Genomic DNA, 27224 nt, shown 5'->3' with positions numbered 1-27224 from the left:
ACAACAGAACTGAATCAATACTGAACTGACAATAGTCGAAGTGCATCATTTTCCTGTTATTACTGTAAAGCTACTTTGAATCGCTCCCGTACAGGTGAAATATTAGAGCAGGAAATGAAGACATTGGCTAAAATGTCACATGATGGCCATTGTGTCTGTGCGGTCATATGGTGTCTGTTACAAACACTGACCATCTCATTAGACTCCATAGAGAGTTTTCTGTCTCACACACACACACACACACACTGTTGCCAGGATACAGGAGCTGCCTTCTACATTACATGTCTGATGTAGTGGACTGAAATAGAGAATATCCTCAACACTGGGGATGCAATGAGGCCTAAAATAAATAAATAAATAAACATTATAATAGTGTTGTCTCTCTACAGCTCTCTCTCTCTTAGAAACATTGTAAGTTTATATGAATAAGTTTCTTCAGTTAAAGAAATTGAAGAATATGAAATATGAATAAATTCAATTAAAACGCTTTTTTAGCCTGAACAAACCAACAAATAATAACAAATAGAAGCTAGACACGATGAACATCTTTAGTGCCGTGTCCATGCGGCATCACCCACTGTTTCCATGGAGACCAGAGTTCCTGGCACCAGCGTGTGGAAGTTTCTGAGGCAGGGCATCATCAGATGTGCACGTCACTGGCGCCGATCACAGGCTGACGCAACACAATCAGTGCATGGGTTATGTCTACAAGATATTCAGTGAGCAGACTCATTTAAAGAGCTCTGTTTGACAGGGTTTGGGATTTAACAAATGAATGCTGCCTTAAGTTCTGGCTAATGTCTGAATATTATATTACTTCTGAGGATAAGTGGATTATTTATTTGGTCTTTGTACATAGACACCAAAACAGAGCATTGTATTTTAAACCTGATCTAGAACCATGCGTGTAGTACCATATTATGATGCATACATATATATATATATATATTATATACTACTACTAATAATAATTTGCCGATTCTTAAATTATAGATATAAATTACTTTTTAATTAAAATTAATTTTAAAATAATTTGTTGTATTTGAACGCTTATTTTTCTCCTCAAATATTACTGAATAATACTGAATTCCACTTGTTTTCCAGAAGAAAACCCCTATATATATATATATATATATAACTGTAAGAAAAACAACAACAACAGATGGGCTGATTTATATTTACAGATATTTTATTATTTTAATTATGTTGCAAACAATGACATCAAGATATACTGATGAACAATTATTTATTTATGTGAGTGCATGAGTGTGCATCAACAGTGAGACCACAAAAAGCAGAATGAAGTCCTCGATATTGGGGATTCTCAGTACATTAACAAGGCAGAGAAAGCGAATAGCTGGAGTCAGAGTCCGCTGTGTGCTCACAGACAGGAAGTGACGTCCACACACACACACACACACACACACACACACAGATTCTACATACACAGCTTTTGGGATGGCAGTGTTTGGGCATACATGACGCTGCGGACCAGCAAGCACAGCAAACTACTCACCACTGATGTAGTCTTATAAGATGCTAATTGTTGCCTTGCACGGCAGCCAGTGGAGAACGTTTTAACCCTGCTCTTGTCTGTCTGCCCCAGGACGCCATCTTCCAATAAATGTGTTCGTAGGAAAACACATACACACCTTAATAGTTAACACAGAGCAGCCTATAGATATTGCACGTCGATCTACCACGGAGGTGTCGCACGTCCTCAAACTCCACGAGGTCCAGGACAGCGAGAGTCTTCTTCCGCCTCCCCGATTCAAGAAAGACTGACTAGATCGCTCGTCGGCACAAGGTGACCGAGCAGAACCACGGAGTACGCCAAAAAGCCTGTGCGGGCGACGTCTCCTGCACGCAGGCGGAGCGGGCAAGCAGCAGAGTGACGGAGAAGCAATGAAAGCGCTATATCAAATGACGTCGAGTGGTTCGCCAGGAGGGGTTAATGAAACCTATGAACAAATGAAGCCATTTTTGAGAATGGCGAGGCAAAACGTGGGCGATCAAAGCTGGGAAATATAGTAGAGGTGCTAAATCAGAACGTGGAGGAGACGTAGCTGCATTTGCGTGAAGTGTTTTGTCCCATAGTCCTGAAAATGGAGAATGTGCACAATTAAGAATGAGTAAAATGGCACTTCACTTGCCCTCTATCAGTAAATAAAGTATATCAAGGCCCTCCATTACCAAGTTGTGGCGAAGGAGGGTGTCAGAATTAGATTTTCTGTACAAAAAAACAAAACAAAACAATGTAAACCCTGTGTGAAACGCTATTGCCTCCAGGGACAAGTGCACTTTACTGATCCATGTCCTTATAAAAGAGATTCCCCTTCTCATATTGTGTTTCCTGCACTCCTTTTCTAACAGGACAGCGTGTAGATTTGCCTAAACTGCTTCAAAAAACGTGTTTTTAAAATGGAAAATGAGCTTTGAATGTGAACCGAAGTTGCATCCTACCATTTAGCACTTCTAAAAGTGACGAATCAAACACGAGGGGAGAGCTGCGCATCCAGACGTTCGTACGGTGAAATTACGCCGCAGCTGTTCGTCTTCAGTCAGTTTAAACGTTCTGTAAAGCAGAATGCGACAAACGTTCAAAGGAAAGTAAACGTAAAACGGTTTCGAGCGCCCTGTATCCTGAATTCCCCAAACAGCATCATTCTGCCTTCTGTTGATAAACGCTCGAGGCGAGAGCAGCACCCGTGCTCTGCATCCCTACCGTACTTTAGATGATGAGAAGCAAAAAATTTACAGTATACAAGTTTTGGATTCACCATGCAAGAATACTTGTTTGACTTTTTACTAACTTTTTTTCTTCTTGTGAGTGTCTTGTGTAACATTTAATAAGCTCAAACTACATCCAGAGTAATTTACATAAAAGGACAATAGTAATTAGAAGAGAGCTGGATGAGGTGGTAACCATAGTAATGAGTGCATCCTGGGAGTGGCCAAAGTGGTGGTGCTGGGGGGAAAGGGAAGGGGCAGATCCTACGGCGCTCAGCGACATTCCCACACTTTGACCGTTTGATCTACACTTCCTGTCACCACGTAAGGAGAAGTCTTGTGGAAATCTGTGGAAGAAACGAGATGAGGTTGAATTAACGGATGAGTATTGCATTGATGACAGTGTGAGAGCACTTTCTGCTCGGCTTACCCAGAGAGGTAACAAAGTGTTCGTGGGCACACAGGGTCTTCATGCAGCGCTTGTTCTTGTAGTCCCAGATACGAAGGGTCTTGTCATCAGCACAGCTCACTACGAATCTCCCGCCGGGATGGAACAGAACTCCGCGCACCCAGTTGTCGTGGCCGACCTGAGAGAAGGCGAGGGGAGTACAAGATGAATGAAGAGCCATGTGATTCAGAAGATCTAATAAACAGAAACTCACTTCAATGTGTGTTTCAAAAAGATGATGATCATTTTCTATACAAATCAAATACAAATTCTATACTTCTCACAATATTTTAAGCCAAAATAAAGAAGAGAGGTTTATTTATTATTAAAATAATATTATTGTTATTATCAGAACCCACAAATATCCTCCCATTGCTTTATTACACCTTTCTATATAGTAGTTTAATGTAGTAATGTCACTGAAACGTTCATTTTTGCAGGCATCCGCTGATCTCTTACACAGACTGCACACGCAGTCTCTCCATGTGCTCGCTATGCACAATACATTTCAGAATAATCCACCAAAAACCCTTTGAATAATCATACTACTAAAACTAAATGTGACATGGTGATTTAAATGATGTTTGTGGTTTCACTTTGAGGAGCGCCGCTCCAGCGCTTCAGATGATCGATGCAATCAATCACAATTCTCTAATCTCGAGAAAGCGTGTCAAAATGACTATTCCCAAACTGAAAATGAACATCCAAAAATGTGAAGTCTGCATTTAGTCCGTCTCGTGTTGTTTTCGCACGTCACACAAGCATTTGAACGTCCGTGTTCAGGCTACTACAGTATGTACTTCGTTGTAAATCTGTTCATCATATAAAGCCATCATGTCTCTTCAGAAGACATCGACCACTCGATCGATTATTTTTACGATGCCGTTATGAATTTTTTCCCGCCGATCTTTAAAGTTTTAGAGGAATGTACTTCAAGGGACAGAAATCTCTCAGGTTTCATAAAAATATCTTCATTTGTGTTAGGAAGATGAATGAACATCTTATAGGTTTGATACAACATGAGGGTGAGTACATGACAATTTACATTTTTGGGTGCATTATACTTTATAAACACAGTAAGCTGAGCCTTGGATAAAACTAACTCAATATTGCGAATCATATTGCCGCATTTTCATATCGCAATATCTCGATATGAAGATATATCGTTACACCCCTAGTTGCTAATATCTCAAACAATAAATCAAATACAGAGCAGTACTACATTATGATATGCACACTGATGGTTCAAAATAGTCCAACGCAAACTTTCTGTATTAAATACCAGAACACATTTGCTAAAATGGAGCACACTGTGCTGCGTACTGCACCCTACAATGCAACTTCCCTTTTCCAGCATGAGAAATAAGCAGAAGCAGTTAGCAGCTGCTACTTTTAACGTCATGCAACTATAAAATGTCATGCTTTGGTAAATCAGAATTATTACAAGTCAAAATTTGTTTATACTAAGATATAGGATTTATTTATTTTTTACATCAAATAATTATATTACATTAATTATCATTTTGACTTATCTCATAATTACAACAAATTTTCACAGGCAAAATAGACATTTCATCAGGAATCCACATGATTGAGAATTCCATGTGAGGGCAAAAGACTTTTTTTCAACATGTTCAAGTTGGTCAAGCAAATTCACTGCATAACTGTGCTTTATACATCACAACACTACTGACAATAGACTTGTTGGTTGCACGTTATTTTACAGTATGTCCACTTACAGTGTACTTACCCAAGAAAGTACTGGGTAATATTGGTGATACTGGGTAATATAACTACATAGGTTTTAGGGGTAGGTAGTACCTAGTTATTACCCAGTTATTGTAATTACTCTAATAAGTAAATAGTATGTTCATGGGGACTGTAAAATAAAGTGAGACCTAAAGTACTGACTTTTTTGCTAAATGCTAATGTGAACGCAACTTTAGAATCTCATGATTTCAAATTGTCATAACTACACTATAACTTCTCATAAATTCAACACTTCATGTCATAATATGATTTAACAAAGCATTATTTTATTTATTTTGTGGTGGAAATGCTAATAATGCACGCCGGTTTTTAAAAGAGTAGCAAACAGTACATTTGTTTGCCATTCTGAACACAGACAGCGTGACTATAGATATGATACAATGAAACTGCCTGAACTATAGCTCTACTCACCAGTGTCATAAGGCACATGCCAGTACTTATGTCCCACATTTTAATGGTCTTGTCTCTGGATCCAGATAACAGGAATGGCCCAGGCTTTCCACTCTTCTTGTTCTGCAAGAAGAGAGTTAACATGACATATTATTAACAGAATTTCATGATGCAGAAAGTGCAAAAATAGGCAGTAAAAATACCAGAAATCTGCCAAAAACGAACACAATGTACCTCAGAGCCTGTAGCCTCAGATATAGTGGGGTGTGCGCTCTCAGGGGCCCAGGAGATGCACTCCACCACATGCTCGTGCTCCCGCAGCTCCGCCTTGCACTCCTTGGTGGCCACCACCCACACGCGCACCGTCTGGTCATTAGAGCAGCTGGCCAACAGGGTGCCGTCTTGATTGGGCCGGACCATACGCACCCACTCCCTGTGACCCGTGAACGTCTTCACACAGTAACTGAGGCAAGACAGAGAGAATCATTATACATTCACACTCCCAGAATGTTTTGTATTGCTTTGAAATAAAAATGACCAATTATGTAATTGTTTCATTAAGTCCATAACCATTTCTTGAGGCAATACCATGGCAAAAATTACAATGATATTCAGAGCTCAACATGTGACTCACTGAATTCCATGAAGAGTAGAGTATTCAGCTCACAATGTGCTGCATTATTACTCACCCAGTGGCCACTTCCCACATTTTCATGGTCTTATCCCTGGAAGCAGATACTATGTGATCGCCGTTGGGCATGATGGCAACCGACGACACATTGTGATCGTGTCCTGAGGATGGGAGGAAGATGAATGCAATATAAGGTGTGATGAACAGCTTAGTTACAGTATGTTTCAAGCAACTGGATTTTTGACTTGCATAACCTTTGCGTTCAGCAAAAAAACTCATTTGAATCTTGATTCTAAGGTTACTGACCGATGTAAAGGACAGGACTTACGGCATATGATTAAAACAGGCACCTTTGTTATTTGAGTGAGAGATTAAAGCTGTCAGCCTGGTTAATCCTGCCCCTAAACAAACCTTTACCCATCCCCCCGGAACAACAGGTCCCGACTGAGTCTCAGAGACAGGATTCTCCAGCACACTAATAAGCTTAAAGCCTATATTGGAGGTGGATGCAGTCCACGGTGGGTCAAATGCCAGGAAGTTCCCCCAGTAAATTTAAATATGCAGTAAATGGGTACCGTGCATGGTCCTGATGCACTCGAAGCCCTGGAAGTCCCACAGTTTGATGGTCATGTCTGCGGAGCAAGAAGCCAGCAGCTTTCCAGTCTGGTCAAAGGAGATGTCCTGCACTGAATCAGTGTGACCCTTCAGGGTCCGCTCGAAATCCCCAGCCTCATAGTCCCAAACCTGCACAACAACACAAACATACACACTTTATTCTCAAAGTGATTTAAAATAATGTTGCCCAATGTTGAAAAACTGTAGCTTGAGTAAAACATCTGAGTGCTCTGGTACAGCACAGCAGAACAGCACAATACATTTTTAAAATCAAACCACACCAATCCAGTTCTGGACAAAACCCACAGCCAATAAAACTTATAATAAATAATAAAAATATAACAAAATATGTAATACATATATATAACAGAATTATTAGATTTACTGTGATGTTTGATAACTGATATAATAACAACTACGAATATTATACATAGCATTTTTCCAATTTGTTGTTCTAAATATACACTACCATTTAAACATTTGGGGTCAGAAATACTTTTTAATGTTTCTGAAAGAAGATTCTTATACTCACCAAGGCTGCAATTATTTGATAAAAAACAAAACAAAAAAAAAAACAGTAAAAACAAGTAATATTGTTAATTATATAAAAATTCATTAAAATGAATTACAAATTATATTTTAAAATGTAATTTATTCCTGTGATTGCAAAGCTTCAGTGTCACATGATCCTTCTGAAATCATTCTAATATGCTGATTTTCTGCTCAAGAATTTATTATTATCAATGTTAAAAACGGTTGAGCTGCTTAATATTTTGGTGAAAACTGATCATTTCCCCCCCCAGGAGTCTTTGATGAACAGATTTTTATTTTAACTGCATTTATCCGAAAAATAAATAAATAAATAATAATTGTAAAAATGAAAGTGTTTACCTTTACTTTTGATCAATTTAACGTGCTCTTGCTTAATAAATAAAAAAAGATTTCTGATCCCAAACATTTGAATAAATGATAGTGTATATGGAATAATGAAAAGAATAAACAATGAGTGCACATAAGTGAACCATATTGGTCAGGGCATGACTGTTTGTGCACAGTTCACACACAGTCTTAACGCAGTGCAGGACTTTCCCAAAAACAGAAAACTGCAGAGCGTCATTTACACAAGGCAAGTATTAACCCTGACTCATCAACTACTTTTTAGGACAACTAGAACAACCGAGCAGTTGTGCGAGCTCTGTTTAACACTAGAGCGCCAATCTAGAATGTTAAAAGTACAGTGGCAAAGATGAATAGCAGCTGCTTCAACTACAACTGCAAATGGCAGCAGGTTAAACAACAAAGTACACTGAGGGGATTAAATCTAGGAGGAAAAAAAGGTGTGATGCAAAATGTCTCTAGCAGTCTAGCTGTGATAATTATTGGTGACCTATAGATCTTGACATGGGAAAAGGAACAAAGACAAGCATAAAGAAAAGCAGACCGAGAACGCTTAAAACTGCACTGCCTGGCGTCCAGAGAACCACTCACTGCGCCGTTGCCCTGGGAAACCAGAGCATCACGATTTCTCCATGGAGATAGGCAGTGACTCAGCAGAAAAGAATGAGAGCAGATGGATTTGAAAACTAAAATGTGGCACAAGAAAACATCCATATAGCATATGCATGCATACATCCTTGTACAGCCTATCAAAGTCAAAACATCTGATGCATAAAAATACAGAACCAAAAAAAAAAAAAACACCTTTATAGTGGCGTCCTCTGAGGCGGAGACCATGAGGCTGAACACAGGGTGGAAGATGACGCGTGTGACAGGGCTTCTGTGACCGCTGAGGGCGTACTTCTCAGGCGGGCGCGGGATCCACTCTTTGGGGTCTCGTTTCTGTGCCACAGGGCCTCCTAAAGTGATCTCCTCCTTAGCTTCATTTAGTTTGGACTCCAACTCCATCACCTAACCCAATACAGGAAAAGCTGGGGTTAAAATGCTGTATATTTTGAAAAACAGACATCTGTGCAATCATTTTAACAACACTGCCTTGTTTTTATTTACTGTACTGACCTTTTTTTGTAATCTGATGACTGAAGTCCATTTCTTTTCCAAAAGGCCTGCATACTTCTTATCCAACTCCTCATTCTAAAATTAGAAGTCAGAATGACAATGTGACATACTAACACATCAAATGGGAATGCCTTTTTTCATTTTAAATCTTAGTGTGAAAATGTGTTAATACCATATCTAACTCTGCCTCCTTCTTAAAAACAGAATATGCCTCTTCGTAGCCATTGGAGCGCAGATAATCTGCTATTGCTCGATTTCTGAAAAGCAAAGATGGGACTTTATTAGACAAAGAGATGTGTGATCGTGCAGTTCAGCCCTAATAAAAACTCCCAGACAGTATCAGTATGTGATCATCACCCAAGTGTTATAAAAGAGTGTTATAAGAGGCTAAAAAATGCCTCTGCATCATTCACAATATTTTGTGGGGGGGTCAAAAGGACAGTTTTCACCTGAGATTTAGAGCCAATTTAGAGGGGTGTAAAAATTACTAAAAAGACAGCAGCATCATTATTTTATTTTTTTACACAGAGATTGGTAGGTCAATTAGTACAATCTGTTGACTTTAGCAATCTTTGTTTCATTATATGCCAATGGTGACAGTTCAAATATGGCATATTTTGCCTCAAGTTTGCATGCCTGTAACTCAAGAAGTAATAAAAAAATCATCTAAATATTCTTTTAGATTCTGGTTCTTATCTTAAACTTTCCTTTTGGCATCTTCATTTTAAAGGCCCTCAATGGTTCAATCCCAGAGATATGGAGATCTTAATGCGGCTCTATGAGTAAATTCTACACATTTTCAGTGGTCAAAAACCAAATCTGGGTCACTTTACATACAGCGGATACTTTTTTTCTTTTATAGAGTTATATCTAAAGAAAAAATAATGTTAAAACTAGAAATGTATCTAATTTTATAGATCATCTCAACTGCATAGAACATACCTGTCTGAGTGCCATACATATTTTTCTAAAGTGGTCATTCCTGAAACTCAAAGTATTCAAGATATCTCAATATCCTTCTAGATTCTCATTCTTAATTAACTTTTCTTTTGGAATCTTCCTTTCCTATATAACTCAGTCCCATAGATGTGGGGATCTCAAAGCAGCTCAATGATCAAACTGTTGAATGTAGTCACATGTGGTCACATCACTACACAACCATGCAAACGTTCTTAGGGACATCAAGACTCATTTGACATGCAGACAAAGTTTTGTGAGTGACAACAGAATTGAATCTGCTATATTATTGTTCAATTTAAAGAATCCAGATATCAGTCCTGAAATACAACTGTGCACACAGAATGAAATTAAAGTGACCACTATATTTAGCTGCAGTGTGTATGTGGCCATTCTATAGCATTTGTTTGTTAGTTAGCATATACAAACAAATAAATGTAAAGATTTTTAATTTAACCAGCTGGCCATCAATTAACACTGTTAAAAGAACTTAATCCATACCTGTTTTTCACACAACGGGAAACACAGTAGTGTTGACAGGTGGCAACAATTCGAAAGCAGAGGCTAAAAAATGCCTCTGCATCATTCACAATATTTTTAGCTTTATTTAACACACTATCTTTATAGATACTTTCTATACTCTGTAATGTAATCCCTTACAGTTTTCTTGCCATTGTTACCACTTTACTCACGGTTTGATAAATGTTTTGGTGATGCAATAATTGCTGCACTACATGGTTTATAAAGAGTGCTCTTCCATCTCTTAATGAAAGTGGAGACCGGGGAAAAACCGGAGCAGGAAAGTAACCAAAACAGTGCCCTGGTTGTCATGGACACCTACCAGCGAGGATGGAAAAAGTCTCAAATGACACAGCAGGAACGGCCAAAATGGAAGACTGGGCACTTTCACTTAGTCTCAGTCTCGACACACACGCAGAGCCTCTCCTTTTATCTTCCTGTGCTTCATTATGTAAATGAGTCTTTCACCTCTTCAGATGATAGTGAATATTTCATTAGCTGAACAATGGGTTAAACTGAGGTAGTGACGTCAGCACCCTCGAGACTAGACTTGGTGACTTCTCTGAAGGAAACTGAACAGAACACAAGGATTCAAAAGAACAGACACCTGAAGATAGTCAAATGAACCAAGGCGTTACGTTTCTTAATGGTGACTTGGGAAAAACTTTTCCCCCAAACCTATCCTATCCTGAGCTGATGTCATATGCAGCAGACAGAAAAATAAATCCATTTCATACTTTTAAGTGCCCAACCCAAAATACGTCCACTATCCTCTACCATCTACTCTGAGAAGCAAAGTAGCAGATGCAATACAAATCCATATAAGATACAATCATGATTCATATTATGTGATTAAATTTTTACCTCTAGTAAAAATGTCCCTGGAAATTAATTTATGGGGGGAAATGATCACTCCTTAATGGAAATGTTCATTTCTGTCACTGCACTGCACAGAATATGAAAATATTTGTGAATCACCTGTCCATGACAGGCCTAAACCAGCCATGGTCTCAAAAAATATAGTCAAATTCCCGTTATTGACAAAATCCCCAAAAATAGATTACTTTCGTCAATATTACACACCCCTAGAAACCAGTTTGACAAAGGTCATTTGGTGTCAGACCAGAAATTATACACTTTAAAGAACTGTTTAAGAAAGTAAAGTGAGATTCAACTTCAGTATAGTGATAGGCCTCAACTGGTTCCGTCTTTGATGTTTGTTATGTGGCTTTGGCTTAAAGGCTTCAGCATTACAAGCTCCCAGAAATAACTTTCCTTCCAAACAAGGTGGCCAGCCAACAAGGACACATCCAAAACTGCCTTTTCATCTATTTCATATCTTCTTAATACAGCTTCTTCTAACCATCGCCCTTTAAATCAGCGAGATCATCCAAAAGACCCCTGGTGCTACATGAAGCGTGGAGGATGCACAAGGATAGTCACGTAATTATGAACCCATCCTCCACTCCTCAGTCATGAGGCTTTATGAAATATTAAACCTAACTTGCAGTTGCAGGAAGCTCCCTGAGGCGCAGGCAGTCATGCTCTTCACCGCTGCAATGAACTGCACTTGATATCAGGTTTCACAAGGTATAGCCTAATCATTTTATTTGATCACATGTTGATATTTAAGCATTAAGCAAACAGACACTTACTGTATTTTCCGGAATACAAGTCGTGTTTATCATCCGAAATGTTCTCGACTTGTATTACAAAGTGACTTAAATAATGTAATTAACACCTAGCACGCAAAACAAGCACAAAGTGTGCACTTTTTTTTTTTTTAGATAAAATTTAGATTTGTGCCAAATGAGAGAAGTACAGTGGGCCACATTTATTTGTATAGTGCAGTGACAAGTTAAATGAAATGGATACACCAAAGATACATATATATATATATATTTTCTGCAATTACAATGCAGTTCTGACCAAGTGTGACCTTTTCACCTTATTTTTAATGTAAGAGCAGACACAGACATTGAATAATTTAGCTGTACAAAAATATTTCACTATGCTGCTTGATATTGTAAACTGGCATCATATTTTATTTATTGTCATTATCAAACACACTGGTCTGTAGCGCATACAGTTTTACCATTTCCTGCACTTTGCTATTCTTCTAGTAATACTTGTAGCTAGCGCTGTCGCAATAACCGCAATATTGTTTTCTTTTTTCATAAGGCTATATCCTTCTTGTTTTGAACTTCGTGCATGTGTATTGAATGTTAAATAAGTTAATCATGATAACAAGACTGTTTATCATGGTGATTTGTACAGAGGCTTCGTGGATTTGCACTTTAGCCTAAACAGACAGTGAATGACAGATCGACTCAGCGCACGCGATTACCTGCATCTGTATTTGAGGCCAAGGCATATATATTCGTGAAAAGGTAGTCCAAGAAAAGCAAAATATTTGTTGTATCATCCTTTTAACGTTTAAGGGTATTTACCATGAATGGCGTCAGCGCTGGTCAGCATCCACAGCGCGAAGAAGCCGCAGTAAACAAATATCAGCGCGTCACGCATTGAATCAATGCCATTGGTCTCTATTAAGTGAAGCATCAGCTTCAGCGTTACCCATGCGACGCATTGCTGGTCAGCTGAGCCTTGAAAAGTGGAGCTCAAAGTTAAAAATAATTAACACCTTGCTTCATTACATATCTTTTTAATGAATCAGCATTTTTGAACGTGTTTGTTGAATGAACGGTTTAATGACTCACTCAAAGACAGTCTGTTGCCGTAACAATGTAACTGCGTGCTGAGAGACAGCCTTTCAATGCGCATTGTTTAGTTTGTTACATTGGTTCCTGAAAATGTCCTCGTTTTTGTGCATGCTGACCACATCGTAACACTTATTTATATAGCAACAAATACATATGAATAAATCCAAATAAATAAATAAATGACGATAATACCGCATATCGCGCTATTGAGACACTCAAAATTACCGCAAGGGAAATTCCTTCACCGCGATAGCCCTACTTGTAGCAGCTAATGAATCTGAAGTCTTGCACATTGACAGAAAATAGCTTACTTCCGCATTGCAAATAGTCAGATGTGACTTATTCTCCAAAAAATATGGTAAATGTCAGACTATTAATGTGATTGAGATCCAGAGAAGCATGTTTTGACTGCATGAGAATATGGACTCACAGTTCATCTCGTTGCCTCTGTGACAGCACCATTGTGTCAGGAGGGTGGGGGCCCTGTCTCTGCCCCGAGTAAGGAGCTGGCGAACAGTCCCGAGCAGCTCCTCAGCAGGACGAACTGAGGGATGAGAGACAATCTCACACTCTTGTGCAAACCGAGGTTACTTGGGCTTGGATGCTTCCTCCACAGCGACACACCAGACCACAGCAAAACAGATGCTGGAACTAACACCAATTTGATCCACTTGCCATCTAGGGAGAAATAGGGGGAAACAAATCAATTAGAAAAGAAACATTAAAGCAGTTCAAACAAGATAAAAGTGAAGCGGCAATAACTGTGAACTTGACTTGAGCCATGTACCCAGACAAAAACAATAAAAGAAAGAGCCATAATTCATCCATTAGCATTTTTACTCACTCTCCAACTTATATTAAATCAAACGTGTATCTGCCATTCTGACCATGTGCACTCACAATAAAGCATCACAACCCTCCCAAACATCCACACAGTAACACTCAGCCCTGCGATGATGACAACCAGACTTGAAGTGCTGGTGGTGGCGTGGCATAAATCCCCTCTGCTAATCCGAGGGGATGGTGGTCGTCCAGACGAATAGTGGGGTGTTGGGGACTGAGACAAGACATTGTAATCCTTTCAGTAGGTTTGACGGCCTGCAAATATCCACTCTAATCTGTATGGTGCAAACTAAAATAGCTTGATGCAGGTGAAAAATGTCTAATCTGGCCTTCCTAAAGCAGATGAGATATCCACATTTTGGACTTGGAAAAGATATTAGGCCTAAATATTGTTTAATGCAATTCATTTCTAAATACAATGTTCACTTCAACAGCCCTTTCATTTGAAATGTAAAAAATTTTTGCTGTCAATTTCAAAAACTGGTTGGGTCATGCAATATATAACAAGTAAGGAGAGGTAGAATAAGCAAAGTGTGTCAGATATGACGACACATACAATGTCAGATGTCACAGTGTAATTATACATTTCGTAGGCCTAATTAGTAATATTATTGAACTACATATGTACATTAATAACAACATAATCATTAACTAACTACATAACTATAGGGATAGGATTACGGCAGGGGTGCAAAACTCAGTTCCAGGTGGGCCACAGCCCTGCAAAGTTTAGCTTTAACCCTAATTAAACGCACCTGATCCAGCTAATCAAGAAAACTACAGGTATGTGTGTGTTGGAATTACACTCTCCAGGGCTGTAGATCTTCAGGTACTGAGTTTTGCAAAATAACATATTGCTGCTGCCAAGAAGCAAGTGTAATGAAGCAAGAAGAAATGCCTTTTGTATCGGAAGTGAATTTTTTTTAGTCAATTTAGTTGTTGTTGTTATTGCATTACACAATATTTCTGTAGTAATTTCACAATCATCCAAGTCTTTATTTTGGTGGGAAACTGAAGAATAAGTGAGTTTTAGTTTCGTGGACTTTCAATGAATTGACTTTGGACAAAAATGATGAGAGATGAAAAATGATAAAAAATTATTTACTTATTATTATTTGTTTTGAAAATGAACAAAAGTCTCATGAGATTGGAACAACATGAGAATGAGTAACTTTCAGAATTTTCCCTTTTGGGTAAACGATCACATTAAAGTCCCCCTGTAGTCAATTTTATCCCTTAAAACTAGGGTTGCAAAGGGGCGGAAAATTTCCGGTAAATTCCCGGAAAGTTTGAGGTAAATTTCCATGGGAAGTTAAGCTGGGGAATTTTGGGAATATTCATTACCACGGCAACCGCTTGCGCGTCCACTCTGAAAGTAACTGTACACATAAGAGACGGATAGATACATTATTTAAGGTTATTTCAATTCGTTAGAATATTGATATATGAACTTGTTGTCAAGTAAGCCCCGTTGTGAGCTTGTGTGTCTCTCTAAACTTTCAGTGTGCTGCACTGCACTAGTTGACTTCTGTGACTTTCCCCCCGAAAATATCACGTTAATTTTGAAAACGTAATTCCTTTTGTGGATCCTCTTGGTCTTTCTTCATGTTTCTTTGACAAATATCAGTGTCTCAGTCTCACGCACGCTGCACGTGAGTTAACCACGCCTACTTATTTACATGTCGCGGTATACACGGAATAAAAAAATCTGTTCCGCGGTAGAAACGATATATACCGTCATACCGCCCAGCCCTACTTATGTGGTAAATAAAGTTATGCTAGCTTATTTAGCATCTAACTTATCAGCTTGCTATCTACTAGATGAATACATTTTTTATGTGATATTTGCAATTTAAACATTTAATAAATATATTTCCCCATAATATCATCAAAACTTACTTCACTTTGTTTAGTCCACAGGCTCAAATGTGTGGCTTCAATAGTCTTTGGGCTTCTGTACATGTGATGGAGGCATGCACAGTGCCAGTAGGGGGTGTGGTCTCAATAGCCATGCAGTAAGCAGTGTGCTATGTGCATGTGATTGAGGAATGGCATGGATATTCAAGTGTATTTGAATGGCATCTGTTTATTTTAGTCAAGATTATGCTAAAATATACTTTCCTCAACTATATTTAAGTTCCCTATGAAGAGCCAACCCTCAACTTTGAAAATTCCCAGTTTATTACCGTTTATTCCCATAAATTCCTGTTAATTCCCTTAAATTCCCATTAATTCCCATGGAAAGTTTCCATCTTTGAAAATTCCCAGAATTTTGCAACCCTACTTAAAACTAATCTTTGATCACTAAAATAACATATTTAAAATAAAAATAAAATCCTGTGAATTTTTTTTACTCACACCTTAAAATAGCTTGAATGTAACTCTACACACTCGCTTCATTTAATATACGTGGATACATGAATATGAAAATTAGCCCAGGCTCCACTCACTCACACCAGCTCAGAGACCGACTCAGTTAACTCATATACACAAGTCAATGTATCAGAATGGTAATGCGTTTTATGTATTGCTCTCTACAATGTCAGACACATAATGGTAATTAATTAATTAATATGATTAGCCTTTTGCTTGACTATGTTATTAAACAGCTGCTTATGTTACAAAAAACAACAGAAAATATACTGGGATAACCTGTCTTCTCTCGAGACCGCAGTTAATATGCTAAAGCCCGTCCGCATGTTGACGGGATTGGTTACGAGGTAGCCTAGTTTGTGACGTCAGAAACATCAGCGATTTCAAAATGTGTTTTTGAGACTGTCTTTTGGTTCACTGCAGTTTTAACTCAGCAATGGTGTTGACTTCTGAATTTGCACATGGTTTGCCTTAAAGCATATTAAAAACACCACATAGACATATAAACAACATTAAAAACTTAATTTTCACCACTCTTAAGTCTTTTGTGTAGCTCACTATAGTTTGAATTACACTCCTGCCAAACATAATAATCAAGTTTGGAATAACGTCAATGCAAAAATAAAGTAAACAGAGCACTTTGCATTCTGCCTGCATGTTACCACAAAACTGAACTGTGGACAAAAAGTGAACCAACTTTTCATGTGGAGCAGTAAAATATAGCGAACTTCTGAGGCTGCTGAGAACACTATCACAAGTCACATACCACGTGTGCTTGGAGTACGTGTAGTTAAGGACAGAACGTCGCGTCGCTCATTCACTTTGAAGCATGCAGCACATTCAAACTAACACATTAGCCACACTCTGACATATTAATTGTAATGTGATAAATTGTGCAGCTCTACTTGTATTATTATTGAATACATTTGTGTGAAGGTATTACTTCTGCCTCAAACAACTAATTGTTAGAGTTATGATTCATGTCCCAAGCAGGGGAAATAATTAATCGTAACTTCCCTGCATTACACAGAGTAAAGGTCAGTATACATCTCCGTTAATGAACAGGAAAAGCAAGCGGTCATTGGAATTCTCCTTCTATGAAGTTAAATAAACTCAACAACAGCTTTCATTTCTAAACTACCAAACAATGAACTGAAGGATCTACAGAAAGCCCAAATACAAATACAATACAAATGCAACTTTATTAGACATAAGCTTATTAGACAGGGCTCCAAACTGCAAACAAATTGACAGAAATTGGAAAAAGCAACAACAAAGGTGCAAGACACAATGTAGCCTCAAAGAAAAAGAAAAGGTGAACGTCCACATACTGATTTCTTGCTCCAAAAGGAAAATGCTTACTTGCACTTAAGAAAAGTAAACCAATCAGCAAACAGAACCTGAGACGACACCACGTTTGAGCACCTGGTACAGTCGAGTGGAATAGGTCTGGTGTAGGGTAGCTTCTTGAGGCAAGTCAAACATGAAAATGTGTTGTAAATGTTTTATTATATGTGAGGCTGTCTGTGACAGAGCAACGAAACGCATGAAGTGGGTCAGTGGCACGATATATTGTTTCAGCACCGACATTGCGATGTGCGCATCAGCGTGTTTAATGTCAAGTGGGGATCATAATTAGAGATGCACCCATTGCAATTTTCTTGACCGATTCCGATGTCCGACTGATTTTTGCTGATTCCCGATTTTCTTTCTAAGAAATATAATTGACAGCATATAAAAACAATAATTTACTTTTCTTCGCTGCTAAATTTTATTTTCATTTAAAAAAACAAAATGCCAGTAATAAACTAAGAACAACTAAACAAATTGCAAACAACAGCACAAATAAATGCAATAGAACAGGGATGGGCAACCTCGGGCTTGGAGGGCCACTGTCCTGCAGAGTTTAGCTCCAAGCCTAATCAAACACACCTGAACAAGCTAATTAAGGTCTTCAGGATTACTAGAACTCTATAGGCAGGCGAGTTACCATCAGGGTTGGAGCTCAGCAGGACAGTGGCCCTCCAAGCCCGAGGTTGCCCATCATTCTTTGCCCATATATTCTGCTGGTGCGAATATATTTTGTTAGAGGTCACACTGGTGTCACCACCACATTGCCCAGTTGACAAGAGCTGCAATTTCTGTTGCATATGAGAAACATTAAACAGCATCCAGTGAGAAAGCATTTGAATGCAGCGCAGAATTGATATCATCGCTGCGAGATCTAGTGAGAAGCATTCAAATGTGGCGCAGAATTCTGTTACAAACTATATCCTATTTAAATTTTATTTTTAATGTGATGACCAAAAACATTAGGCTATTTGTTTATTAATCAAAGATTGTCCCCATTTGTAAAACCAAAAGTTTCAAGATAGGAAAATGAACATGATGTGGCAAACAAACACTTTAATTAAAAAAAAAAAAAAAAAAAAAGAAATTACCAGTATAACCAGTAGGTGGCGGCAGAGGAGCACTTACTAGCCACACAATTTGCTTAAAGCTACAATATGTAATTTTTTTCGCCGCTAGGGGTCGCAAACCTCTTACAATAACAAAGGCATAGGTTGATGACGCGTAAGCGGAATAATGGAACTTGTGGTTATGCTGATGGATCTAATAATGTTTATGGATGAGTGAATATATAGATGTTTTTAACATGACTGTTGTATGAAGTAGTGCTGGGCGGTTTACCGGTTCATACCGAATACCGGTGTTTATTTTTGTTACGATATGAAATTTTAATATACCGCAATACCGGTGTATGTCGCTTTAATCGGAACGCGGCGCAGCACGACACAGTCTCACCCCTTATTTACAACACACGTCTGCGGCGCATTACAGCTGCGACAAGGTTTTATTCCGTCCTCCACGCGGTGCGTCAAAATAGACTAGGCGCCTATATTTAGCGAAGCGGCGCGGAGAGCCGCTTCTGGGAAGCTTCGATCTGAAACACAAGCATTGACTAGAATGGGCACGAGACGTGTGGGGGTGAGAGTGTCTTTTTTTCTTGCGGCGCGCGTGTTTTTATACTGTATTAACGTATCTGAAGTGAACTGACGGTCTTTAGAAAAGTTTCTTTGTTATTACGATTGAATCTTTCTTTATCTTTCCTGATAAAGCAGTGTTTATGAGCGTTGCTGCTTTGTGTACAGCCGTTACCGGGGAAACCACTGTTTCTGCCGCTCCTAAAGCGCGTCCTGCTGGCACCTCTTTGTAAACAGCCTTGCAAACCTGTATTATTAATATTAGTGTGGATTTTTTCTATAATATTCACTCATGACAATAAAATAGGGCATTATAAGTAAATCTACTGCAGTATTTCCTCTCTCACTGAGTAGAAAATGTGGTTAACACCCATCATGCTTGAAAAAAAAAAAAAAAAAAAACCGGTAAAAACCGTGAAACCGCTATAATTTAGAAAAAAAAACGTGATGTTGATTTTTGGTCAAACCGCCCAGCACTAGTATGAAGCAGGTCGCGATTGCTAATGAGAGACAGATATCAGCGCCACACGCGAGTCTCGCGGATATAAAGGAATGAGGACATTTAATTCTACCGAACTAACTTACCCACAAGTGCTGAATAATACTCACACAGGTCAGTTATTAGATGAATGAAACTTGTGAGTTAACGCAGCGCTGTTTTACTTGGTCTATCACACTAAACTGCATTTGAGTTTGTTGAAAGTTATATGTGTTAGCTTATCTGTATGAGACTAGCAGTAAGCTAGATCAACAATAGACAGGGTTTCCCATACATTCATTAATTTGTGGCGGCCCGCCACATATCAACGCTGACCGCCACGGATTGATTCAGATTTTTTAACTATTTAATATGGGTAAAATTGTATTTTATTCGCGCTGCTTGCTCCCCCTCTCTCTCACAAACTGACTATGGAGGCACGACTAGCCCCTCCTTCTCTTACCGCACGATCTGAATCAAAACATGAGCATTTAGAGGGCGGATTGTTGCCGGTGCTTAATGCTTAGGGTAAACGTACCTATTAAGCTCAAGTACCCATTAAGCACAATCCCATCTTGGAGCTCAGATTATAAAAAGAATGAGCAATGTATTATCCTATTTGATGTATTAACCAATTGATGTGTTTGTTACTATATACCTCCTGTAATTTTAAACCAATCATACCATTGCACACTGAGATATGTGTATCCATGTGTTCACACTGTCTGGCGGCTATTTTGAAAGCTGTCTGAAAACTTTCACCAGAAGAGGAGCCCCTCAAATGTGCATTTTTTATATGTTTAAACATTTATTTTGAAGAAGTACGTCTTCTTATTGCAAAATTAAGAGATTAATGTTTAGACTTTTGCATATTATAACCTGGAACCTGGATGTGGGAAATATTTACAGTTAGATCTAAAGGATAGTTTTAGCAACATAGCCCAGATGCTACGAACATAGCTAGCTTACTAGCTGTATAAGATTGTGTGCTACACTAATATATTACTTCACAGGCATTAATGGCTTGTACTTTTAAATCCATAATATTATAATTTTACATTTTATTGATAGTCTGTGGTTTTAAACTGCTGTAATTTTTAAAGAATTCATATTATTGTTAGGTGAGCTTAAAGGGTGCACTACTATGACAATCACACAGCTTCAGTGTGACATCTATTAGAAAAAGCATAATTTCATAGATATTGTCAATTATAGTTGTTCATATTAAAATTGGTATAAACTTAATACATTACCTAGATTATTAATTTAGCTAAATATTTTCCTTTAAATTTAATTTAATATTTATTAATTAAAAATTGTTTTTGCTCCAATTAAGCACAGTGTGTGCTCCCTTTAAGCTCATCCACATTGAACGTCCATGTAAATACTTCATAATCAGAATTTAAATATTAACTGATGGTTGTCACTATGTTAATCTTCAAAAAAATTATTAATAAATTACTTTCACAGTCGTAAGATGACAAAAGCTAGACGAAACTATAGTGTATGCCCCCAGAGTTAAACAGTTGAGTTTTACCATTTTCGAATCCATTCAGCCGATCTCCGGGTCTGGCGGTACCACTTTTAGCATAGCTTAGCATAGATAGATCATTAAATCGGACAAGACCATTAGCATCTCTCTCAAAAAAAATGACCAAAGAGTTTCGATATTTTTCCTATTTAAAACTTGACTCTTCTGTAGTTACATCGTGTACTAAGACCGACGGAAAATTAAAAGTTGCGATTTTGAGAGTATAGTTCCTAGCCATATCAGCCTAGAAAATCACAACTTTACATTTTCCGTCGGTCTTAGTACACGATGTAACTACAGAAGAGTCAAGTTTTAAATAGGATAAATATCGAAACTCTCTGGTCATTTTTTTGAGAGAGATGCTAATGGTCCTGTCCGGTTTAATTAATTATGCTAAAAGTATACTGCCAGACCCGGAGATCGGCTGAATGGATTCGAAAACGGTAAAACTCAACTGTTTAACTCTGGGGGAGTTGTAAAATGAGCCTATTTCCAAAAAAAAGTGGAGTATCCCTTTAAGGAGCACATTGGTTTGTTTTGTTATTTGATTTTTCAATATGTGTTACCAGAACGTGGACTAGTCTAGATGTTGCAATGAGTTTGAATGGCACGTCACTATGAATAGGATAGGCTACCTGATCAAATTGAATGCCTTGTTGCTTGATTTTAGTGTTCTGTTTTTTTGTGATTGACTCTGTGCCTTCAAATAAAACTTTTTTCAATTATTCCTTAAAAAGGTTGTTTAAAATAAACAAGAATTTTTAATAAAACTTGTTGTGAGCTTATTGGGAACAGGGGTGTGCTTAAAGGGTACAAAACGTACCCATTAAGCACAGCCAGACTTTTTATATTTAATGATGTACATCTTAATTGAAATACTTTTGTCATTTAAAATAAAATGAAATATTATAGTGTGAGAGATTAATATTTTATTTTAAAATAACTTCTTGTACTAAAACCAATATCTTGTGCACTAAAAATGTCTCAATGTAGATTTTAGTGAGCTTAATAGGTACGTTTACCCTATTCCCCCAGCGAAGATTCCAGAATCAATCCGGAGTTGAATGGTTAGTATAATGAACACTGTTGCTCAACATAACTCTGAGAAGTTGTCTAGATGTTAAGCGCGGTCGCGTTTCATTACAGATTCGCGCAAAACTTTTGCGATTTTTTTTTTCTAAATATCAATTAACAACTATTGCGAAATGACGGCGTTTCCATTAACCGATGTTATGCGACTAAAACGTAATTTGTTCCTCTCGCGATCAGTCATTCCAAAAATCATTGCAACGGACGTTGGTAGGTTCATATCACAGCCACCAGACTAGACATTATATTATTATTATCTCCAGGTTCAGGTTGGTGTGTGTTGGTTTTTGTCCACCTCAATCTCCAGGTGTGCGTGTGTGTGTCTGAGTCTGTGTGTGTCCACCTCCAGGTCCAGTTTGGTGTGTGTGTGTGAGCCTGTGTGTGTCTGAGTCTGTGTTTGGGTCTGAGTGTGTGTCTGTGTGTGTGAGTCTTTTTGAATGTGTGAGCCTGTGTTTGAGTGTGTGAGCCTGTGTTTGAGTGTGTCAGTAAGTTTGTGAGTGTGTGTGTGTGTGTGTGTGTGTGTGTGTGTGTGTGTGTGTGTGTGTGTGTCCAGTTCCAGGTTTGTGTGTGAGCAAAATTTGCAACAAAAAGTCTGTGGAGCAGTCATAGCATAGAAAGTGTAGCAATGGCAAAGTCTTTAAGTTATCTGACACTAAGTGTTGGCAATGGGAATGTGTACTTGTCAATAAAAATATATGATATATAAACATTTTTATATATATAAACATTTTTATATATATATATATATATATATATATATATATATATATATATATATATATATATATATATATATATATATATATATATATATATATAAAACTTAATCAACCCCCCCCCCCCATCCCCGGGCCCCAAACACCACACCACCGCAAATCGAATCTAATTCTGTGGGAAACACTGATAGAATAACATACTGATCATATCCTAACATTTCATCATGTTGAGCTATATAACATTGATTAGTTTTATGTACATTTGCGCGTCTCTGTCAAGTCGAAGTTTATCACGCACGTGGAGCTCTCAGCATCTTGAAAACGCCACGCTGATATTATCCTTGTTTTAGTTCTCCTTTTGTCCCAAAGTCTGCTTGCCATGATCTATAATGTTTGAACGAAACAACAACAGCGTGAGCGTGCCGCTAGACGTAACGCCATTGTCCACATCTGTCGCCATGGTTACTATGGCAGTACGAGCAGAAACCAGGGATAATGCGGATATTACGTCATCGACAAGCCAAATGACCAGGGACGAGCCATTATTTAAAATGGGAATTTCTCTGAAATTAAAACTCTTTGGGAACTGCTCTCAAATGTTAGTCTGGAGCCCTGGCTATCTTTTCTTGTTTTATCTCTTTTGCTGCCGAGTTACCAGCACACAACTGCATTTGTATATTAACGATTGACTGACCACTTCATGTCAGTGTTGTTGGGGCCTTTTTGAAGGGGTGTTAATCCTAATTAAATGAATGTGAAAAAAGTACAAATAAAACTTGACCATACTCTGTAACCAATGACATCATCCTGATTCTCCAGGGAAATAACAGTGCAAAGCAGAACAGCGTATACAGCAGTGCATAAATGAATAGGCCTATTCCGATCCCTGTATATAAAACATCATGTTTGGAACGTGGCTGTAACCCGAATACAGACCTTAAAAAGAAATTTGATGAACATGTTAACATAACAATGTCCTGAAGTGTAGTGTATTAAGGCCACATAGCCTAAAGGCCCACAAACTCACACCAAGACTAATGTTCTGTGTGATAACCATTTGAATTTGAATGAGTTATGAACATTTGCATGCCATCAATATAACGAAATTTTATTACGGATAGAAGTTAATATCTTTTCATTTCCATCGAACTGCAAAAAAAAAAAAAAAAAAGGCGGCCAAACAATAAGATTTGTGTTTTTTGGTCATCAGACTGTGGATCCTGCGGTTACATAAACTACAAATTGGTAGCACTCATGTGTGAAGACATAACACTGTTTGACTTTGTTTCTTCTCAGTGACATGGGTTTCTTTTATTTAATTGGAACTAGCCAATTTAAACAATGAACACATGATTATGTGTTTATTAAACATAATTATAACAAATGGCCATCAAATCAAACACAGAGACTATAATCATGTTAATAAAAAAGAAAATATACAAATAAAGTGCATGAGCATCTCGATAAGCAAACAGCATATTACACTGCATCTCAGCTTTTCCATAAGCACCATCTCCTGCCAAAGAGTTTCCCATTTTCCTCCCACAATTATCTGAACAGGAAAAATTAGGACCAAATTACCATTGCAAATATTTGTTTATTCCAAACATATTGGATGCATTCATGGGGAAAGTTTATGAAGTGTATAATCTATTGATTTTATTTCCATGAAATTATCTCAAGAATGATTCGTCAGTTGAGTCATTTTCACTGCTAAAGGCTAAAAACGAAGAAAGAAAGAAAAGAAAAAAGAAAAAATTAAATCGCAATGAAGACGTCACACTGAATGACGTCAGATGTAAGGCAAGCTCAGGCCAACTAGCCTAAAATTAATTATGCCGGATAAATAATCATTAGCAACAGAAAGGCAACACCCACGTGGTGGAAGAGAGTGATGACAGCTGAATAATCTAACTAAGGTGTGTGTACATATATCAAGTGTTAGCCAGGGCAAGGCAAGCGCTCACACCTCTACATGTCATGATTCTTGAGCTGGTGCTGATTTAACGTTAGCCAGAATTCAGTCATGTCTGTCCATTAAGAGTCCGAGGGATCCCAACAACATTAATATTCCTGTTTATTCCAAAAAACATCCCATCTTGAACACCGAATCAAAACATGATGGCAGCCAGACAGTCAACGTTGGCAATTTGTTTGCCAACTATAACCATGAACGTCTCGGCTATTAATAAGCAAACACATAATAACATATCCTGCACACCCTTGTTGGCAGACCGAACAGTATATTATTATAACAGCAGCGAACCGTACAGTTATGCACCGGCATCGATGTGATGAATCTCCGGCCTTCAACCATCAGGCACACCCAATCCCAAATATCACTCACACCAGCCAGTTAAATAAAACTTTAACGCCTTTATGAAACTACCTTAGTGGGAAAGAGGATTTGATACGCAGAAATACAAATGACACTAGCTGTTATGACTTATTCAGTGAATTTATTGCTGAGATGATGCTAACATGAACTAGCTAACATTAGTATGGGTCAAACCACTAAAGGCCGGCTGTCACAAATGCCCCGTCAGGTAAGAGGCTTAATTTAATTAAGTGAGGATTAAATGCAAGTTTTGGTTCTGTATCCTCGTTTGTATGCAAGTTATGACATTGCTGGCGTTACTTTATATTGCTCTCTCTCTGATATTCCCACCCTTATTTTGCTCTAACGGCCTGTCCGCCATTTTGAGTCAGGCAAGCAGGCGGCGCAAATTTCGCAGCCACATACACACTTTAACCGACTCACTTTCCCCATAGCGCAGCCAGCAACAAATATAAACGATCCTTACCTTCTTATATGAAAGGTTTCTCGTCTGCCAGATCACACAACTAAGTAAAAAACTAAAACCGAATGAGATATGTCTCCGCTGAAAGTCACTTCCGATTTCCCGGCTCAGTCAGCGCTGTTTCTCCACCTTGATTTCTGCACCGCATAACCGTCTGCTGGTGACGTGCACGCGCACGGTGCAGCCGGGGCCGCGCCCGCCTTGAGGATCACAGCGGTCACTTACATCATAACCTTCAGCTGACACTGAGGATGAGACGCATTTTAGGACCTTTTTGAACTTGTTACGTTTCAGTTAATATGTTGGCATTTATAAATAGCCTACTCTTGAAAAAAGAACAATAAAAAAACATGGTAGCCTATCTAAAATGGCAAATTTACTACTACAGTTGTTACTAATGTAAAATCACAAATTATGTGATCTCTTTAAGTTACATGCACTAGGAGGACTATATGAAACTCTAGTATAGCTGGATGGAAATGCCAAAGATGCGCATGAATTATAAAAATGCACATAAAACACTTAATCGGATAACTTTTTGTCTAGCAGGGCATAGTGTTCACACACAACATGAAGGCTTTGGTCAACAGGAGGATTTCCCAAAACGAAAGCAAACATTTACATTTTGTACACTTTTCAAGTTTAACTTCCTAAAAATGTTTGTTTCAGATTAGAAAACAATGGATATGTTAGTTTAACCGAACAAAAATGCACTAAAAATCACCTTGAGATCAGTATGTTAGCTCTGAGAAAAGCTCTAGCATCATTTGTTTGTATTCCAATTGATTTGATATTTTGTAATGTAATATATTTCAGACATTGTGTGACAAATGAACACACACACACACACACACACACACACACACACACACACACACACACACACACACACACACACACACACACAACTGACACTTTTACCGCCTCGAGCCTCTTACCTCTAGTGCTGGTCCTCTCTAATTTTCTCACACTGGAGTGTCTGTCAGAGAAACTGAAAACTTTTTCTTGTCACACAGTTTTCAGGTGAACCCTTCCAGCATGTTTCTACCTGAAGAGTGGCTGATCAGACACATGCGTCACTCTATGTACACATCAGCATTCACAGAAAGCCACATTACAGAAACATTGCTGGACAACATATTTAGAATAGGTGAATATAAATTCATGAATGTGTGAAGACGTGGTAGTAGAAGTTGCTTTTGTCTTTTCCATCCTAGCCAATTTTGAGAGAGAAAAACATTGACATGATTGCCGTCATGCTAAAATGACTGAATATTTGACTTTATGCAATCAGGCTCGCTGGCTCTCACATGCCAGAACATTCCCTTTACATACTGTATCTTTGTGTCCTTTGGTAAACTACTGTGAGAGTTGTTTCACCACAGTAAAAGAACCTGGAGCATAACTGCACTGTGAGGGATCTCTGATAAAGCAGTTTAGTGTTTCATATTTTTCTTTTGCATGTATGTTTTCTCATATAATCCTAGAGATTAGATCTCTCTCACACATGCACAAACACTTCGAGCATTCTTTAACCATTTCAGAAATTGCAATAGAATCTATATCTAGAATCTATAGAAAGCTAGATTTACCAAATTATTCATCGATAA

General features: G+C 38.1%; 1 protein-coding gene across 1 annotated transcript; it reads right to left on the bottom strand.

The window, feature by feature from the left end:
* Positions 1–1167: 1167 nt before the first annotated feature.
* Positions 1168–25851, bottom strand: pafah1b1b (platelet-activating factor acetylhydrolase 1b, regulatory subunit 1b). Its single transcript, XM_081391511.1, has 11 exons — positions 25618–25851; positions 13230–13477; positions 8773–8857; positions 8601–8675; positions 8286–8492; positions 6545–6713; positions 6028–6130; positions 5573–5801; positions 5360–5461; positions 3161–3317; positions 1168–3077 (listed from the first exon to the last, which is right to left on the bottom strand). Exons 2-11 carry the CDS (start codon positions 13259–13261, stop codon positions 3004–3006), a joined length of 1233 nt encoding a protein of 410 aa, XP_081247637.1. The 5' UTR covers positions 13262–13477; positions 25618–25851; the 3' UTR covers positions 1168–3003.
* Between the last annotated feature and the right edge of the window lie 1373 nt (positions 25852–27224).

The sequence above is a fragment of the Scardinius erythrophthalmus genome, assembly GCF_964197995.2.
Source record: "Scardinius erythrophthalmus genome assembly, chromosome: 17".
NCBI lineage: Eukaryota > Metazoa > Chordata > Actinopteri > Cypriniformes > Leuciscidae > Scardinius > Scardinius erythrophthalmus.
This window is presented reverse-complemented; position numbering and strand designations above follow the sequence as displayed.